This window comes from Loxodonta africana, chromosome 9 (assembly GCF_030014295.1).
Source record: "Loxodonta africana isolate mLoxAfr1 chromosome 9, mLoxAfr1.hap2, whole genome shotgun sequence".
NCBI lineage: Eukaryota > Metazoa > Chordata > Mammalia > Proboscidea > Elephantidae > Loxodonta > Loxodonta africana.
In genome coordinates, this window is record NC_087350.1 from 100440426 (window position 1) to 100454044 (window position 13619).

Below are 13619 nucleotides of genomic sequence, written 5' to 3' on the forward strand. Positions count from 1 at the left end.
TCTTCCCTGCTTTTCTGCCGCCTAAATACCCTGTGGAGAGAGAAGACTTCAATCCCTAGGCTTGTGAATTCCTTATCTTTCCCAAACGTTAAATTAATTTTTAAGGCTATTTATTCAAAGTTGATTTAACCACTAGAATGGGAGAGATCAGACAAATCAGCTGCAAGAAATGAAGTATGAGGGAACCCGAACTCTTTGACAAAGTATTCCTGGGAGTAAATGTGTTGAATGAAGCCAGCGGGTAGATGATAAGGGCCTTTACACTGTGGATGTAAGAAAGCAATTTATCAAGAGTACATGAACTCTCTGGTGACCACCAGTCAGGAAGAAACGAGAGTGGAGGAGGAGCCCTGAAAAAATACATTTGAAGTATTAAAAAAAAGTGTGTGCGTGCACTTTTAAATACCTGCATTATTATGCAGAAATACTAGTATATTTAAATTGGAGTTGCTTAAAGTACACTTGTACTGTTACCTATGCATACTGTTACGGGATAAGATTTTTGGGAGAACAATTGAGAAGTGGTTTTGAACTTGAAGAAAATCTTGGGTACTCTCAGGTGCAGTTATAACTTGAGCCTGGATACTATTGTTTGATACTCATTCACCTGACTCCTGAGATTAAATGACCATCTTTCAGGCTCAGATGTTTATCTTTAATCTCTAGAAGGGCAAATGTGTATAATTCTGACAGGAAATTCTAATGCCTTTTGTGTTCTGTTAAAGAGTTGAAAGCATGCTTATTTATTATCTCATTAATCTTTGTAGCATCTTTTTGAGGAGACAATGCTATCCTAATTTTTCACTTGAGAAACTGAGGCACAATGTAAGGGCATTATCTGCAGTAGGGTTCTGAGCAACGCAGATCTGGATGGGGATAGAACTTATGACCCTGTCTTGGCTTCCAGTTCTTCAATTTGAGGAGGAAAAGAGCCCAGTTGTTGAGGTGCTGATTTCATGAAAAGTATTTACTCTGAGAATGGTCAGCCCCCAAATTTCAGCTAACAGTTAGTTGAAATACACAGAAATTCCCAGGTTTTTATTTTAGTTTTTTTTTTTCCCCCATTCTCATCTGATACAAACCTTTGTGAGGGGTGTTAATAAAGTGTCCAAAGTATGACTTGAATTTCTTTTTCTTGAGTAACTTCCAGAGACGACGTACCCGTGAACAAGAAAATATTTAAAAATTAGCACCAAGGGAGAAAATGAGGATCAAAGTCATTGGATAATCTCTCTTATGTAATTCTACTTGAGTTAAATTCCTCACCTACCACAAAGATGTCATCTTTCCTTATTTCCTCTAAATTGAGCTTTTGCCCCCGTAGTGTAAGGAGGCCTGGTGACGCAATGGTTAAGTGCTCAGCTGCTAACCGAAAAGTTGGTGATTTGAACCCAGCAGTCACTTTGTGGGAGAAAAGACCTGGTGATAGGCATCTGTGAAGATTACAGCCTAGGAAAGCCTAAGGCACTTCTGCCCTGTCATATGGGGTTGCTGTGGGTCAGAGTCAGCTGCCCAGCACACGAAAGCAACAACAACCGCTATAGTCTAATGAACTCCCCTTTTCTCTTTAAGCCAGTCAGGTATTGTAATGTGTAAACCTTATCTGATAAGCTTACATTGATAGAGCCTGCTTTTATGGCTTGAATTTTAGATTGTATTTTTGGTGGAAGGAGGGGGGCACCTGGCAACTTGGGTTGCACCATAGTTCAATTAGCAGATTAATTAGTCTGGTTTTTAAAGCTGGCCGCAGTTATTTAAAGCATCCTCAGTGACTATTTTTCTGAATGTCGAATGTGTTTTGTATTTGCTGTAGTCTGCAATTTGTAAACACGGTGAATTAAAAAAAAAAAAAAAAGACAAAACAGGGAGGGGGGTGGGAAGAGAACTATTACATTGGAAAATCCTGCGTAAACATCTGTGGTCAGCATCCATAGCAGTGGAGCTCTGACAACTTTCAGTAACTTGTTTCTGTTTCTCCTGTGTCTGCTCTCCCTTTGTCTCTTTACTCTCGCCTCCTCTGGAACTTGGTGGGACCACACAGCCTTGGATAAGCTCAGCACGCAGCACCTCTACCACCCCACTCAAGTGGAGATCGTGCAGTCCAACGTGGTGTTCGACATCAGCAGCCTGATGCTCTACGGGACACAGGCGGTGCCCGTGCGGCTAAAGATCCTGCTGGACCGTCTCTTCAGTGTCCTGAAGCAGGAGGAGGTGCTGCACATACTGCATGGCCTGGGCTGGACTCTGCGGGACTACGTGCGGGGATACATCCTTCAGGTAGGGGGAGGACACCGAATGCTGGTGTCTGCAGCCAGCTCTGGGTGGGGTTGGGTGAGAGCCTTTGGAAAACCCAGTCTCCTTTCTGCCCCTTGCAGACACAGGCATGCACACCCTCCTTTGGTTAAGTAGTCATTTTGGCAGGCTTGTCAGGGAATTGAAGGAGGACAGGTGTCCCAGCAGTCTGGCATGGGGCCTCCATGGTGTGGATTAGGAGGGAAAAAGTGGCCTGTTGCTAAGTGTTATGAAGTTTGCACCTTTTTTAATTCAACTCTCTCCCCCTACAATGTGAGCTTTCTGGCTTCTCCAATGAGTCTTAATTTAGTCCTACTAAAAATGAGGGCTCTTTAAGGTGGGCGATTGGTATGTGAAGATCTGAGATTAAGCTTCATCTAAGTTTGTTAGAGCATTATCCCACCACTTTATTTGTAGGCATGTTTTTCCTCGTTTTCCATGTACCCTCACTATTTATTGCTTCTTCATCCGAATCAAAGGAAGAAAAAGTGTAACCAATATAAACTGCTTTTATAACCCATAAACCCTCACGTCACAGCCTTCAAAGTTCTACGTTACGAAGAGGCAGGTATGGTTATAGGTATGGCCTTCATAGCGCCTATTTGTCCAGCCTCGAGCCCCTTCTTTTTATCAGTGACACTTCTGATCTGGTAAGGGCTTTAAGACTTTCCCAGGGGGCCCAGCCTTCCCTAACCCCTCCTACGTTGTGTCGCCATTTTTGCAGTATGTCACAAATTGTTTTCCATTGTATCATTTGCTTCTGAAACGTTTTTATGGTCGCCTGTTTTTCTGCAACCCTTGAGGGGTAAATGCTGAGAACAGAATTTTGGGAAACCCCAAAATCTAAAAAGACTGTACCAGACAATGGGGAAATACCCCTTCCCACCAAAGGGTGTTACAATTTGAGAAGGTAGAATGTTAAGTAAATTGTGAAGTTTGTTAAGGAGATAGTACCAGGAAAATTGACCAAAAAGTCATTGTTTTTGGCCATGCTAGCCTTGCACAGCACTGGTGGTCATCTCCTGAAGTTTATTTCCCCAAGACCACCCAGTGCTGTATAGAGGGCCTGCACCCCCAGGTTGGCGTGTGTTGTGTGGGGAGCCTCAAATCTCCCCTGCAGTTCTCTCTCCCCACCTCCCTTCTGCTTTAAACCCAGAATAAAAACACACACATTCCTGTCATTCTCTTGTGCAGCACCTCCAGAAAGTGCACCTGTGTTAACCAGGGTAGGAAAGCAGTGGAGGGATGGTGAGTAGAAATAGAGAAAGATAGGAGAGGTGGAATAACCTGTCTGCTCCATGACCACTTTATTTCGCATAGAATCATTTCTTAGTTTAGTGAGGTGTCAACTTGGAAGGCACAGGAAACTTGGCCCTCAGAAGATGACACGGTGATGGTAATAGTAATTACGTATTACATTTTCAGTTTACAGAGTACTTTCACAAGCATTATCTCATTTGCCTCAGGATTGGGGCATTTCAGTGGGGTGAGTGGGAAGATAAGTCCTGGGTGGTTAGGGTACATGGTAGGCGCACAAGGTCCATGAGGTAGGGGCCAGGAAAAATAAAGCAGGGAGCCAGTTTCACAATTTCTGCTTATGCTGACCCCGAGATGCATACAGTACCACGTTCTCTGTAGTCATGCCTGTAACATAATTATTAACGTCCATTTTGGGTGGACTTTACCCTACACAATGAAACAAACCTCTTGCAGATTTTCAAATGGGATTGTTGGCTTGGTTAAACACACTTTCCTTCATGAAAAACTGACAAGTCTTTTTGCACCAGTTCATTTCCATCTTTACTACCTATAATATGATGCTTAGTTCCATCATCAATGTCGTATTGCACTTCCGTGTGTACATTTTTATCTAAGGTACCTAAAGCATATGTATTGTCTTTTTCTGTCCAAACAGATATGTGCATGACTATGCTAAGTTGCTATCTTAACCTAGCTCACTGTCCCATTTTGACAGCAGTAAACATAGAACCTGCCGGATTTTCTGTGTTTAGGATCCTGTTTTTGCTTTGACCAGTACCTCCTCTTTATTTTATTTGAAATAATATTTTGACCAGTACCTCCTCTTTATTTTATTTGAAATAATATTTGTTAATTTTTCCCCAAAATTTCAACATCTCTGCAAGGCAAGTATAGAAAATGTACTGCTTTAAAAGGTACTCCATTCATCATTTTCTTATTTCTTTTTGTATGAGGGCCCAAGATTTAAAGATATAAAATTGCAAGGAAAAACAAGTATGAAAGGAAAATTCAGCAAAACCACAAACTAAAATTATACAATCTGTCACGTAGGGGTGAGAGATTACATAAAAAGCACATTGGCATTTATCATGATAGTTAAATTATAAATAATTTTGACAAAGTCTTAAATTAAAAAATGTTGTTTGTAATTTGTTTCTCCATTCAGAGCCTAAAATTGACATTTTGAAAAAAATCATAGCTAAGTTTTACATTAGAGGAATTCTAGGTTTAGTTTGTCTTGTTTTATTGATTGGATTGATGTAATATAGCTTTTATTTAAGTGATTTTGTTTTGTCATTCAGCATTTATCATCCACTTGCTCCTTGTGAAAACAGTTCTTTGCTTAGAAAAACAGCAAGAGGTTGAAGGACACAAGACATGTAGTGGAGAAAATGCCTGTTAAAAAAAAAAAAAAGGAAAAACAAACCAAAGGAGTGCTGCTATAGAAATAAACCCTTATTTTCTAAAGCAGTATTATTAGATTATTGGTTACTATTTAAAAAAAAAATATATAGGTATGTGTGAATGACTTTGAATATAATTATAGATAGCATTTTCATACAAGTAGACTATAAAATGTGCACCTGGAGGTTGTGGAACCCTATGATGCACTATTAGTGCACCAGTCATTTTATCTGGCCAAAACTCAATTGTCTTGTAGCCCTCAAGGCATCAATTTTAGCATTATTGCTCTCAACAACAGTATATTGAATATTATGTCAGTTAAAGGAGAATAATTATCGAGGCAAGTTAGGGTGGCTGTTAGTCTTACCACATATTGACTTGGTTAGCAGTTGGCTATAGATTGTGTTACTGGGCAAATGAAGATGTACAGTGAGTTGAACTGGTCAAGCTAGAATATCAATTGAACTCTCTCTGGGCCCAAACCTGCATCCTTAATGTACACACAGCTTACCCCTGGCTTCAGAGACAGTTTTGAATGTGGAAGAATAGCAGGTGTCTGATCTGATTTTGAATTGGGGAGGGGGGAGGGGAAGCAGGCCATTTAAAATGATCATTTGAAAGGACGTATGAAGAAGATATTATTAAAAGGAAAAGGGAGGTGATTGTGGTTCCTCAGATTCATTTAAAAGACTACGTATCAGACACGTATCCTGTAGTGTTGTAATAAAAAATTACTTTTCACTCATGTGATTATCTCTGTAATTCATAAGCTAGCCAGCTAGGTAGAAAATGCATGGCATCATTTGGACTAGGATCATTGTAAGAGTCCACGTGATATTTTAAAGGTAAAGAATCTGATATTCCCCTGTGTATTTATTAAGATATTCACTCATAAGTACAGAAAATGTGAGGTAAATGTTAAATATTATTCCCCCCCCAAAAAAGAGGAAATATTCAATTAGATGCTAAAATCTAAACATAATAGAACAGAAGATGCTTTTTTCTGCTAACAAACAATTCTGATTTCAAGCCTGTGCCTCCTAGTACCTATATTGACGGTAAATTAAAGCACCCTACTGTCCTTTCCCCGTTTTCCCTGTCTTTGACTTAGGAAATAACAATATAGATGATTATCCTTGTTGAATTTAATCATTTAATAGTCAAGTTTTCACACAGCCTCTGTTTAATTTGAACATGTAAATGGATTGGCTGGGCTCATATACTAGCCATTCTGAGGAACTCTTCTCCTTTGTAATTGGTCCCAGCCAGCATTCAGAGAACCACATCAGACATTCTGCATAATTAGCTGAGGTGTCAGCAGGCTTGTGAGAGGCAAATTTTTAGTCGTCTATGTTTTAAAACAATCAGAATGACTAGAATAATCAGTCTCTCAAAGAGCATTCCCGAGAGAATTTTGGGGGGCCTGAGTCTTGGGTGAGGAGCCCGCGTTATATCTGAGATAAGCTACACGCCGGACCCTCCACTTAGAACTTCAGTCTGCATGTTAGCATAATAAAGTCTCTGGGAATTTCTGGAGAATATGGACTGTGGGAGTAGATAAGTAGCTTTCACCAACCTCTGCCACTTCTTAGTTTGCTCCTCTCAAGCCAGCTAAAAGTCTTCGGTTCCTAACCGCACTCAGCTCTTTGCCAAATTTTGGCCTTTGCAGGAAAGACTTTTTCTGCCTGGAATATCCTACTCCTCTTTCTACAAGGGAAACCCTGGTGGCGTAGTGGTTAAATGCTACAGCTGCTAACCAAGAGGTCAGCAGTTCAAATCTGCCAGGCGCTCCTTGAAAACTATGGGGCAGTTCTACTCTGCCCTGTAGGGTCGCTATGAGTCAGAATCAACTCGATGGCAGTGTGTTTGGTTTTTGGTTTTGACTTTCTACAAAGGTAAATTCTTGTCCTTCAGGTTTTGACTAAAGTCCAGCTTTCTCACGGAGGCCTCCCCTAACCAGCTTAACACATATTTTCTGATGCGGATCTATCTCATGACTTTAGTTTCCTTGAAGCTCTTATCACAATTTAAAATCAATCAATTAAGTCAAATGTCAGATGTTTTCCCTGGCTGCCTCACTAGAGAATGCCAGAAAGGCAGGCACTGAATAAATATTTGTTAAATGAATGGATAAAGAAACCTGTTTAACTTGTTGTAGCCTGATGTTTCACTGTGAACTCAGGGGACATCCACTAAACTCAGTTGGCCAAAGGGTCCTTGGTCTGTCTTCAGGCTTTCTAGGAAGTAATTCCTGTAGCAGCAGCTAAGTTGTTTAGGGAAGTAAGAAGAGTTGAAAAGCTCCCATGCCTCCTAGTTACTGGTCTGTGTTAAGAAAATGTTTTGTGGTATTCATGTGGTGGAAAACACCAATATTAAGGAAACACTGGTTCTTAAACTGCCCTTCGCAGAGCAGATTCACATATGTCAGCTCTTACACCGTCTTCTTGTAGATATTGTCAATGAATTAACATTTGGGTAGCTGAGGCTCAAAGGGGTTAAGGGACTTTCTCAGGATCACAGAAGCTACTAGTTGGCACAGTTGATGCATCAAAGCTTCCCAAGGACAGGAGCTACCTACTTCTTGTTCCCCACTATAACTTAGTAACCAGTACTCGCTTAGAAAATGTTGGCAGGAGAGAGGGAGGAAATTTTGACCTCTAATTTAAACTTGGGTCCTTGACTTTATAGGCAGTATGTATGTTGGGTTTCTGTTTTTTGAAGACTACAATGGCTGTCTTTTCAGAATGTAACGTATGATATTCTTGTAGCATTAGAATGGCTTTGCTTGGGGATAGAGAGAGCACCCTAGAGTCTTGAGCTGACAGAGTCACCTAAGCTCCCTCTTGTATTCAGTAGGCGTTCATATACACATCTGCCCTTAGAGAATGTTAGATGAAATTGGTTCCTCTTTTTGGCTCCTTTTCTTGGCTATTTGCGTCTATTCCCTTACAAGTTTCCAAGAGCAAAACTTGTTTTCTGCATTTGCTATTTATCATTAATACTTCAGTGTAAATTCAGTTCTTTGACTTACCTTTCCCAGGAATACAGCCCTTTTGTACTTGAGTATTTGTTAAAATAATAACCGTAGACTTTTTTACCTACATAATTAAATTCTAACCTTATCGTATAGAAGGAGTAGAACATTTGCAGTAGCTCTTCTTTGGGTCCTAAGAAACATATCAAGTTGGATGGTATCCCTAACTGGAAGATGGGTAAAGGAACACTGGCTAGTGAGTGAGAAGATTGAGTTAAAGTTTCAGTTCTAGCATTGATACTTTGCCATTCTAAGCTATAGTTTCTTCATCTTTAAAGTCAAAGTAACCATTTATGTCCCTCTGGCTCTTCCCAGTGGCTAAAAAGAAGACATGAAGTAGTATAGATGAAAAAAATATATATATAGATGAAAGCATTTTGCAATTCTTACTCAATAAGTTGATATCTTTCACTTATACCTATCTGTACACAAAGCTACCTCTGACCAATTATAAGAGGGAAATACCAGATGCAAAACATGTTATGTCTAAAGATGTGAAATACTTAGAAAAAGATAAGAAGTAAGTTTTAGGCTTTGGTCAGTATCAGCAAGGTAAATGCCAGTTATTTTAGCAAGTAGACCCTATGTTTTAGCAAGTAAAACCTAGTTGCCTATACAATTATAGTTTATTTCTCACTCTCAGCAAAACCCGAGATGATCTGGGGACAGAAGATTTAGGGCTTCTGCCATATTATGGCTCTGTTATTCTGTAGTGTTTGGATTCCTCATCTGGGTGCAGTCAGAAAGTTGAGGTTCTCTGATGGAGGTTTTCATGGGCCAGTCCTGCAAGTGGGGTAGGTCATTTCTTCCTACATGCCACTCATCAAAACTTACATCTAAATGGGGCCATGTGAGTCAGCAGAGCTAAGACACGTAATCCCTGGCTAGGCAGCCATTCCCAATAGCTCTTTGCACCATGGAAGATGAACACAAGTCTCTGCCACACTCAGGTATGATAGAACAGCCATAATCTATATTCTTTTTACACAGTTGAACTAATAAAGCTTATTGTGGCAGAGTTATGTGGTCAGGGTAGGTTCACAAGTTTCAATCCTAACCCCAATTTTTACTGTAAAATAAAACCTGTTGCCGTCGATTCAATTCCAACTCATAGCAACCCTACAGGGCAGGGTAGAACTGCCCTATAGGGTTTCCAACAAGTGGCTGGTGATTCAAACTGTCAGCCTTTTAGTTAGCAGCTGTAGCTCTTAACCACTGTGCCACCAGGGCTCCCAGATGTGTCAGATAGGCCTGTGTTTTTACCTACTTAAGCTTCTGTTCTCTCATATGTAAAAGAGGGATAACAGTAGTACCTCAGGGTTGTGAAGATAAGAGGATGTACATAGAGCACTTAATAGTGCCACTTGGTGTAAGCATCCATTAAATGTTAACCATTACCATAGTGATGAAGATGATAATGATTTACTAACTACCTGGTCATTTTAGAATTTTGTTCTAAAAAGCTGCCTTAAATTCTGGATTTTTATGTTTCACTATGCCTCAGCAGATTGCCTTCCGTCAAGTCAGGAAAGACTGCTACTATTCAATACACACAAAAACATATGCACACATATATGGGCATATGTGTGTACCTGATTACAAATGGGAGACAGGAGTATAAGACCAGGGACTTTTGAGTGGGACAGACTTGAGTGTGAATCTTAGTGTCACTTATTGATACCTTTTTTAAGTGGCATAGTGGTTAAGAGCTCAGCTCCTCACTGAAAGGTCAGCAGTTCGAATCCATTAGCCGCTCCTTACAAACCCTGTGGGGCAGTTCTACTCTGTCCTAGAGGGTCACTGTGAGTTAGAATCGACTCAAGGGCAGCAAGTTTAGTTTGGTTTAGATCACTTAACATATTTGAACATCAGTTTCTTCATCTATAAATTGGAGCAATTATTGGGACCTATCCAATAGGATGGAAACCCTGGTGGTGTAGTGGTTAAGTGCTATGGCTGCTAACCAAAAGGTCGGCAGTTCGAATCCACCAGGCGCTCCTTGGAAACTCTATGGGGCAGCTCTACTCTGTCCTATAGGGTCACTGTGAGTCAGAATCGACTCAACAGCAGTGGGTTCAGTGGGTATCCAATAGGATTGTTGAAAGATTAAGTGAAGTTATATTTATAAACCGCTTAGTACACTGGTTAGCTCGTAGCATCCTTATTAATGTTAACCATTACTACATTGTATGAGTGTACACGCACACATGTTCTTTGTGTTTGTTTTTTAAGCAGTGACTTACTGAATAAATGACACTATCACTTTTACCGCCTTTCCATTCCCCTCTTTCATCAACTTCTATCCTCATCCAAGCCCATGGCACAGAATGAATGAGTACTTACTGAATTTGTGAAAATGATTAGAGTATCTAGGCTTTTAGCATGTTGTACAAAATAAAACCTATTTAAAATAGGCAACCTTTTCTGTGTTATCTGACCTTTCAGATTTTGGGGAAATTTCAGGAGCCAGAAAGAAGAGTGGACCTAGGTATAAATTCATTTAGGCAGTCTCTCAAATAGTAAATTTTATTGATTAATTACTCCATGCTGGGTGCATAAGAACAGGGCTCTCAGGAAGCACACACTCTTTAACAGGTAAGGCCCCTATAGCAGGTGAGTTGTATGATCAAAAATACAAGAATGTACAGATGACCCATAGCATTGACACAGAGGAGGGCATGACCACTGACATGTTTGGGGGATTATCTGACCTAGACTAAACACTGTGTTATCAGCCCTATGATATAAGGTACAATGTATCCTTTCATCATGTCAGCCTTTCTCAGGAGAAGAGGATTACTTTGGTGAATGGTCAAGATTCCCCGTCTTTGCCAGGGATATACAAAAAGTAGATGGTTCAGGGCACTGTTTAGTGTTCTGTGTCTGTTTTCCAGTGTTCGGACCACGCGACAAACATCATCCCAGCAATCCTCCTAACCTCCCTATTAGAGAGGTAGTTTCAGAGAGTATCATCCTGGGTTTAAAAGTTTCTGTGGCTAAAGACCTTGTACAGGGTCAAAGCTGTAAGTGGAACACAGGGATTTTGAATCCCTTGCCAAAGCTCTATTTGGGCAGTAATGAAAATAAACACCTTATATCCAAGGACATGGCTTGATGTTTTGTGCTCAGAGTTAAAGTAAATACAGGCCTCCCCTTACCTTGCAAAGTAGAAATAGATAGCTCACCAGATTCCAGGAAGGACTGCAGGGACTCCTGGAATAAGGGTTTGTGCTTGTGGGACATTCCCCATGAGGAGCAGAAATGAACCCACAACTCAGTGGCCAGTCACCATTTGATAAGAACCAGTTCACGTTTGCTTGGCGTGGATATTCTCTGTGCTGGCACCAATGAAACCTTGACATTTCCAAAACAGACTCTAAATATGCTCTGTGTTGAATTCAAAATGAAAAAATCTTGAGCTTTGGGTTCAGACCTCAATTCTAGCACCAATTACCTCTCTAGCTTTGTGTATAGAACATAATTTCTATGAACATCATTTTCCTGATGTACCTTCTGAACGGAGTTTTGAAAATAAAGGGAATTTGGTAAAATCTGTGATACATAGCGTAACTCAGTAAACTGTAACTCCTTCAGTGGAATGACCTCCAATCTCTGCTCACCCTTCAAGTTCTAGAGCAACAGGATCTTTATGATTTTTTAACTGTGACCTTTTCTAATATTTCCTTGATTTTTCAGAAGGGGCAGGTGGAGGATGAGAGAGGCCTGCAGAGGAATGGAAATCTTTCTAACTGTAGCAAAAAGGCATAGGAAGTTTCTCAAGACCCAGCCCTAGTCTATCATCTGTTTCTTTCAGTGACCTATGTTTCAAGAACTACTGTGCAAAATCAAGAAAGGCTATGAAAAGTAGAAAGTGAGATGAAGATCTGCCTGGGTTTCTGGAAACTTTTGCTAAATTCTTGCAGATGGGACAAACATACATAAAGATAAATTATTTGGTTTCTGTATGGTATCCGTATATGTAATTCCGACAGCAGTTGGAAAATAGAAAGTGGGCCAATACATTTGCTAGTAGAATCAAAGTGACCACTGCCAAATTGAATTACTCTGGGAAGATGTGTTGAAAGAGGAGAATCTTAACGAAAAAGGGAGATGTTACTTAATAGAAAGGATGGAACAAGCATTTCCATACAGGAAAAATGCTGTGTTGAAAAGAGGTATGAATGAGTTTCTGGTGGGGAGTTGAATTTTAGTTAGGTGAGCAGCTTTAAGCTGTAGTGTTGGTGAGTCTGTTTATGCCCAGCCCAGGCCTGTTGATCAAAATCTTTTCTTGATTCACCTGGTATTTGCCTATCACCACCCCTTTGTAGTGAAGCCTCGATGATTCCTGATCAGTATACCTCATGCACAGTCACCACCTGTCTTGACAGTGGAGGCTTGCATGTTGCTATGATGCTGAACAGGTTTCAGCAGAGCTTCCACATTAAGACACACTAGAAAGAAAGGCGTGGCAATCTACTTCTGAAAATCAGGCAGTGAAAATTCTGTTGAGCACAGTGATCCAGTCTTCAACTAGTCATGGCAATGACACAGAACCAGTCAGTGTTTTGTTCCTTTGTGCGTGGGGCAGCTAACAACAGCAACCACCTCTTTCAAAGGGGAGTGACTAGTGATTCTGATGGTTCACAAACTCTGCATTTGTTGCAAACACTAACCTTCAGACACAGAAAGGCAAGTAACTAGCTACCACCTCCATGAACAATTGTTTCAGAAACTCACCATTGAGGTCTTGTTACTATCTAGGACATATTTGCATGTGTTGGTGGCAACTGAGTAACCTGTATTCCTTTTTTTCTTCTTCTTCTTCTTTCTCTTCTCAGTCAAGGAAGACTTGGAATGGGTGACTTGGAATGTAAATGGTATAGAGCTAGGTTTGTGTTTCAACAGTGGAATGTCCTGCATAGGTACAATAGACCATAATGCCTAAGACCCCCAAAATAAGAGACAAGATAATGGCAGATATACATTATCTTTTTTAGCACTCATGTTCTATTTACTGTGTGTTTCTCACTTGTCGCTCCCAGAATACCATTTCTCAGACACTTTCGGAACCAAAGTTGCTCTTGGTAAGGAAATGCTTTAACCTGGTTCTCTTGTTCTCATGTAATTTTCCCTCTTTAACAAAGCCATAATAATAGCATCAGAGGCAGCTTTCTAGTTAGTATGAGTAATGTGGTTACTGTATTTTCTATTTTTAATATGTTTTTCCTGCTGTGGATTATTTTTTTCTTCTTTTTGGTCTTAAAAAGAGCAGTTGAGTAAATGTGGTAATTCTAAGGCTGTAGTGCATACTGCATCCTCTCTGGGATGCATTTCTGAAGGAAGGCTCTGTGCACAACAGGAGTGTTTTTCAGATTCCTTAGTGGAGTAAATAGGAGAATGTGTGGAACACAGGCCACTGGAAATACTGGCGTTTGGTCAGGCTAGGCCAGGCTTCAGAGAAATTGACATTTAAACAATAAAGTATCTATCCCATAGGTTTTGCCTCTAGAGTACTCCTTAAAATTAAGAATTTATTTTATTGTGTTTTGATAAGACACAAAATTAGGTGGCTAGGGAAGTGCTTTAAATTGGTTCATCCATTTGCCTCTTTTTAAGCATGTACGCATGT

The 13619-nt window shown here is 40.2% G+C and overlaps 1 protein-coding gene across 6 annotated transcripts in view; it reads left to right on the forward strand.

Moving 5' to 3' along the window:
• Window positions 1-13619, forward strand: part of BNC2 (basonuclin zinc finger protein 2) — a 481109-nt gene that overhangs the window by 340560 nt on the left and 126930 nt on the right. For all 6 annotated transcript variants that reach the window (XM_010587927.2, XM_023545245.2, XM_010587928.2 and 3 more), the window contains one exon: window positions 2042-2277. In XM_010587927.2, coding sequence (XP_010586229.1) covers window positions 2042-2277 — 236 coding nt within the window. The remainder of the gene's footprint in view (window positions 1-2041; window positions 2278-13619) is intronic.